At 32.1% G+C, this 7037-nt stretch overlaps 1 protein-coding gene across 1 annotated transcript; it reads right to left on the bottom strand.

Moving 5' to 3' along the window:
• Nucleotides 1-1051: 1051 nt before the first annotated feature.
• Nucleotides 1052-4099, bottom strand: LOC107440051 (delta-latroinsectotoxin-Lt1a-like). The gene has a single exon (XM_016052830.4). It carries the CDS (start codon nt 4097-4099, stop codon nt 1052-1054), a length of 3048 nt encoding a protein of 1015 aa, XP_015908316.4.
• Nucleotides 4100-7037: the final 2938 nt, after the last annotated feature.

Raw genomic sequence — 7037 nt, 5'->3', positions numbered from 1 at the left:
TAAACATAATTATAAACGCTTCGAATTATTGTAGCTTCGAATTTTGAGGAAAACGTTTTCCTGTTTTGAAAATCATCCACATAGATCATGTTTTAAAAAAACCAAAGAAAAATATGAAAGATTAAAAAAACGATACAATTTTTTACCACGTGTTAAAGGAAAGAAAAGAAAACATTTAATTTTTAAAATTAAGTTAATCAGTTTAAAAAACCAATAGATAAAAGTTAAAATGTAAAATAAAACTAAACTTTGCTGTAGCCAAAGGTATAAATGATGTGAAATATTTGGGCTTTTCTGTAATTATGTATATGAAGTAATACATTTAAAAGTGCCCCATTCAATAGTTTCGAAATATTTTAAAAATAATTTATGAATATATTTTCATAGAATATGCATTGACGTGAATCAATCACGTCTTACTTTTATTCTGAGTAAAGAATTCCTTACTTTGAACCTAGCCGTACTACTTTAAATTTTGCACTCATAGTTAAAAAAAAAATGTAACAAATTAAAAAAAAGTCTATTAAGGGCCTGAGAAAATTTTATTTACATTCCGTTATTATTCGGACATAAAGCAATGCTTTAAAATTTAAGCATTAATTTCTGCAAAAATTTAATGTTCTGCATTAAGTCTGACTCGAATATAATTATTAAAAAAAGTGTTGCGTAAATTTTCCTTTTTGTTTTTAAGCCTACTCCATGATAAAGATTGAATAAATATTTCAAATGAAAACAATCGTAATGTGTCAATTTTTAAATCCTCTGGGTATTTTTTATTTTTATTTTAGCTTTCACTCAAGCTTTTTGAAATCTTGACTCAAAGCAAACAGTACAAAATTGAAAGATTCATATTTCTAATAATCATTTTGTTTGCCTTTATATGATAATATAATATACATATTGCCAAATTTTGTTATAATTAAGAAGAGGCAATAACGAATAGAAGAGAGTGCAATGTTTCAAAGAAAAATTATATTGTGTTAATTTTCTGTTGCTGGCTATTTTCGTTGCCAAACAGTTTTATTTGCTCTGCCTTAAAATACGGAAATATTTAAAAGTGATTTCGATAGCAGGCCTGAGCAATTAAGTTTTCCAAATTACCTTGAATTGCTTTCCTAGTAATTCTGGCTGATTTATTTTCAAACATTGCAGAAATAAATTTTTCAACTTTTTGCGGTTCCAAAGTGGAATACTGGTTTAAATAAGTGCATACTTCCTTTACAAGATTGTAATCATTTCCGCTCATAATAGCCTTGTATATCTTCGAATGAATGTCAAAAAGATCTCCATCATTTCCTGCCATTTCCATGATCTTTTGCAAGTTACCCGTGACATTTAAAGCTCGAGCTCGTGCATGTAACAAAGATTCAGAACCAATCACTGCAGAATTATATTTTTCGTTCGTCACTTTCCGTACGAAGAGATCCAGTAAGAGCAAGGCACCATTTACATCTACTTGTGTTAGCGGTTTAATATTTTTGAATGCCAAATTCTCTTTTGGTTTATTCGAAGTTAACAAAGGTCTTAAATTATTATTTTCAAACATGCCAGTAAGAGTGAATTCCCGAGAAGAGTTTTTAGAATTCGATTCAATCGAGCGGCGGAAATTGCCGCAACGATCCATCTTCTTTAGTAGATCTAACATCTCTCCCTTTGCTAATTGACACGCCTTAGCATCATTTTCTTTGGCAGGCTTTCCATTTTTCAATTTTTGATCTTTTTCAAATGTCAGCAAATCATCAATAACTTCTTTTCTATTATGCATGACTGCGAGATCAAGAGGTGTATTTTGTTTCTTCGTCTTTTCATAAACTTTTGCTCCTTTTTCCAAAAGTGTTTTAACAATATCTTTCAAGCCAGCTGCAGCAGCTAAGTGCAAAGGAGTCTGATCATCAACGTCTTTGGCATCAACATTAATCTTTGATACCACTCTTTTTTGCTGCCGAAACAGATATTTTACCCAAGCAGTTTGCTTAAAAAATACGGCATAATGTAAAGGAGTCCAATGTTTCTCGCCGGCGGCATCATTAAGCTTAGACGCTTTGTCATCTTCCATAGCTACTAATTCTTCAACCTGATTTCCTTTCATAGCATCATAATGAACAGCTAACATCTGCTGGTTATCCTTTGCAAAAATATCAAATCTTTCTTTTTTGTAAGTTAAATCGATTACCTCTTCCCAGCGATTGAGTATGGTTGCATAATGCACAACTGCTAATCCATTGTTATCCTTTACATTCAAATCTGTTTTCTTATTATCTATTAGTGTAGTGAAAAAATATTTATCGTAATTTTCGTCAGTTACAGCATAGTGCAAAGGAGTGAGGCCTGCTATGTCTTTTAAATTCGGGTTTATTTTTGAGCTCTCTAACAGGTCTTCTACAATTTCATCGGCATGGTAACGCACAGCCAAATGCAGAGGGGAAACTTTAAATTCCTGTCCTTGTAAGTTAACGTTTGCTCCACGGTTAATTAGCCATCGTGCGAAAGCGGTCCTTTTATTTTCAGCAGCTAGGTGAAGAGGGGTGAAGCCGAGTCTATCTGGTTTATTAATGAGAGAACGGTCTTTCTCTAATATCTTACCTAACATAACAGATCGTCCAGCAATAGCTGCCGCATGAATAACGGTTCGTTTACCCTCAAACTCTGCCTTAACATTCGCTCCCAATCTAATGAGTCTATCCATGTTACTTGAAACCTGCGACTCACTCAGGGAGTTTTTAAAAGCTAAATTATACAAATCCCTGTGGACGTCTCTAAATTTTACTTCCGAGCCAGGGAGGATGTATGCCAATTCTGCATCACCATTGCCAAATTTACGGAAGACTAATCTATTCATATTGCTCGATTTCCGGAATACAATATCCGGATTGGCTATATCCACTATATCCTGTGGTGAAGTCCAGCCACTAACTTTAGAATACTTACCATCTTTTTCGAACTGCACTGCGTAACTGATCTTAGTGCCTTTTTTCCAGTCTAAGAAGTTACTACTACTGCGTTGATTCCCAGTTCTGGAGTTGAAATCAATATCCATGTTCTTATCTGGGGTGGTTTCGAGCACATCTAATGAAAGTGCTGTAATCTTTTGCTTTAATTGATTAAGTTGGGTGATGTATGTTCCAATATTGTCGAACAATTCATCGCCAAGATCTTGCTTGCTTTTACTTTTTTTTGCTTCGTTTAACATCTGCGTAACTTGATCGATTATACCTTGCTTTTTTGAGGAACCATTAACTATCAGTTTGAAATAATTGAAATCAAAGCAAAGACGATTGAAATAGTTGTTGAACTTTTTCAAATCACCCTTTTGGTAAGCATATTCCGACATGTAACGTAGTTGCTGAATGAGAGTAATGACGGTCGATGCGTAAGTCGTAACTCCAATGTTGAGTCCGGGAAGGGCAATGTTTGGTTTAATGGTATTCTTCTTGTTAATCACAGCAAAAATGGCATTATACAGACTACCTTGCATTCCAATGTAATTGTAAAGAGATGAATCTGAATTTTTTGCTACTTCTTGCTGGATGATGTAAACATAACGCTCAGGAGTTGCTAACCTTTTGTTCTCCTCACTAAATGAAATGGATTCGATCGCTGTTTTTATTTCGGAAACTGGGTTACTGGCATCCAGATCCCCGATTTTATTCAATACCCTCTGAAAGTTATCGCCCATTTCCTTTCTTACATCTTCTATTTTGTCGAGAGTTTGGCCAACTTTTTCACTTACTTCTTTTAAAATTTCAGTTTGTTCTGCAATTTTTCTATCTGTTTCTTCTTGTCTAGCTTTCATTTTTTCGTCTAACTCTTTAAAAGGGAGATCAGCACATTCTCTCTCAATGTTCTCATCTGCTGTTAAAGCTTTGGCAATCAGTACATTAATTAATAGAGCGGAGGAGACCACGATTAACATTGGCATGGTAAACAAGGCTGCCACACCTAATGCAAAACCGGCTATACCAATTGTCGCGTCCATATAATTCTGACCTTTTTCAATTGTTTTGCAATTCGCTCCTTGCTCTTCTAAGCTCATCTCTCTCGTCATACGCATCAACGATTTACCCGTCTCCGAATAATTTTCATTCGAACCCAAATCCATGGTGATAAATTATAAAATATCGATATACTTACTTATAGTTTTCGATACTTACTGTATGCAATAAGGAAAGATGAAACTTAATAGGATTGAGTCTCTTTTAATCCGGTTATTTATACTTAACTACCCGTAATAAATATTTTAAGAAACCAACTGCCATCTGGTCTTGATATGTTCCACATATTAATTGGAATTAAAACGCTGAAGCGAAACAAAGCGATAGTCAAAGGATGAATTATGACAACTCAACAGCTGGTTTTGACATTTCATTTAAGAAAGATAGACATCTGCTCCTCAAAATTTTTCATTTCATTTTTCGCCCTTTTGAAGCGTATTAAGAAATTCCAATAATTAGGACAAAGCAATCTTTTCCTTCTTCCTTGGTTTTAAAGTTATTTTTAATAATAAATTAAAATAAATTTAAAAAATTTAAAACTGCATTTTTCAAATTGTCTAAAATCGAGAAAATTGTTTTACTTTTGCTAGTATCAAACGAAAAACCTTGGGGTTGTCACCTGTAAAAATGCAGGAGAAATTTTTAATGTTGATCGACGTTGAGCGCAAAAGCAATGCTTTTTTCGCTTTTATTTATTTATTTATTTATTTATTTTTTGTCAAGCCAAAGTAAAGCTATTTTTTTCATTTTCAATATACTTAATAACAGAATTTTGAATTTTTTTTTCTGAGGTTCATTTTGTCATAAAGTGAACTAAATTTCGATTAGCGATAAATTTACTCCGTGAAGGCTTAGTTTAATTTAAATTAATTTAATTCAGCTTAAATTTAAATAAACTTAAATTTAACTTACATTATCATTGCAGTTCTTTTTCTGCAGATTCCATATATTTTTAAAAATTGCAGAAATTTGGATTGACAATAAATTCCTTATAGTAAAAATGTGGCAAATTTTCTTAAAGCAAGTAGGATGGATTTTGAATGAGGATAAATTTTATTTTGTGATAATATGAAGATAAATTATCCTCGTAGCTGCCAGTGAAATATTGAAACGTTCCTCATCATCAGGCAAAAAGCTCAAGAGGAGTTTACAAAGCACGAGGTATTAAGAAAGTGTTTGAAATTTTAATTTCAATATTCCACACTCAGTGACACGGAAAGAAAAATGTTATAATATAAAAATGTTATAATATAAAAAAGATCATAAACAAAAAGACGTTTTATTGAAACTATGTGCTGTTGTTTCTAATGCTACTTGACAATTACAGCAATCCTACTTGGTGAAACCAAGCGAATTTGAGGCAAAAGGTGCGTTTCTTGTTTCTGAGTAGCGAGATCTATGGCCAAGAATACGATTTCTGTCAGACACACATGTCACTGCCTGTTTCTAAGGGGCGGACTCATTCATACATCCATTCATCCACAGATCGTAACTTTGACCTGTATCAGAGAGCGATCAATCTCCAATTCAGTACCCTCAGAGGTATTGATCTGTTATGGGCACTTGGAGGACTTCATGGCCCGAGAGATTTATCACGCACCAGTTACCATTTGCAACACGGGAAGTCTTCGACCGGCGGGAATTAAACTCACAACCCTTTGACATGGGCTCAACGCCCTGCCAACCATTCCATCCCAGTTTGTTGAAACTATTGATAAGCAAACCGATGTTCATCATGCGGGTCTGCTAGAACCAGATTTATTGTCATAAATAGTTGAAATTAAAAATAAGAATGGTTCAGGGAGCATTGTAAGAAAATATCAAAGATAGTTTTCAAATCTGAGTAAGAAAAATTTATAGTTTATGTGAATACAATACATCGTAGCCAAAATCCAATTGTTTCGTTACATTTTTAAAAATAAAAAAAAATCCATAAAAAAAGTACTTTTTTGCTAGTTCACTTTACTGTATTAATTATTTATTTTTAACTATATAATATTTTTATGCTATTGTATGCTCACAAGTGAACTTCAAGCTTTCAGTCACTAATGTCAATGATTTTTAAAGTACGTGTCGTTCCGTAAGCACTAACTTTAACATAGAATCCCTGACAAAAAAATGAATATATTAGGGATAACAAATATATAAACGTAATTTAATGTACATGGTGTTACGTAAGCACAACCTTTGACATAGTTTCCTATAATCACTGTTAAAGAAATGTGCATGTTAGATTTTTCAAATTAATGTCCAAGAAATAAAATCACTGTATTGCATTCGGAAACTGAAAAATAAAACTTGTTTGCTGGTTGTATTTTGAAGGTGTGTTAGCAGCATCTATTTATTTCCTCCAGTACTCAAACAAATTTTAATTTCTTAACAAATTTCTTATTTCTCAGTAATGATTCAATAGTAAATATATATTGATTTGTGAAAAAGGATTCTGAAAATGTATACGAATATTAATTTGCGCAAAAGGATTCTAAAAATATATATGAATACTGTGAAATATATATGAATTTGTGAAAAAGAGTTCTGAAAATTTATGTGAGTATTAATTTCTGAAAAAGGATTCTACAAATATATGTGAATATTAATTTGTGTAAAAGGATTCTGAAAATACTAATTTGAGAAAAAGGATTCTGAAAATGTCTATGAATACTAATTTGTTAAAAAGGATTCCGAAAATTGATATTAAAGATAGCCAGTATTACCAGACATTGGATTGCTTTCATTGTAACCTGTATTTATAGAGCAACTCTAATGAATTGGATCATTTAGCATTGATATCACTTTTCCTCCTCGATCTGAATGTTATTTTTCTTGAGCAAACTGTAAATCTAATGATTCATATTTAGAAGTAACAATAGTTTTATGCTCAAATTTTTTTTATTAGACTATTTAGTATCAGCAATTTACAACATAGAATTATGAAATCAAATCACAATAATTTGCAATAGACACCATTAATTAATTTTAAATAAATTCAATTAGTAAATAAAAATATTTTTCCTATTTTAAAGCAGGCAATAAAACTAAATTTTG

Source organism: Parasteatoda tepidariorum, chromosome 8 (genome assembly GCF_982258835.1).
Source record: "Parasteatoda tepidariorum strain Cologne lab strain chromosome 8, Ptep-v5.0, whole genome shotgun sequence".
Classification (NCBI taxonomy): domain Eukaryota; kingdom Metazoa; phylum Arthropoda; class Arachnida; order Araneae; family Theridiidae; genus Parasteatoda; species Parasteatoda tepidariorum.
Note: the sequence above shows the minus strand (reverse complement) of the source record. Positions and strands in the feature narration are given on the sequence as shown.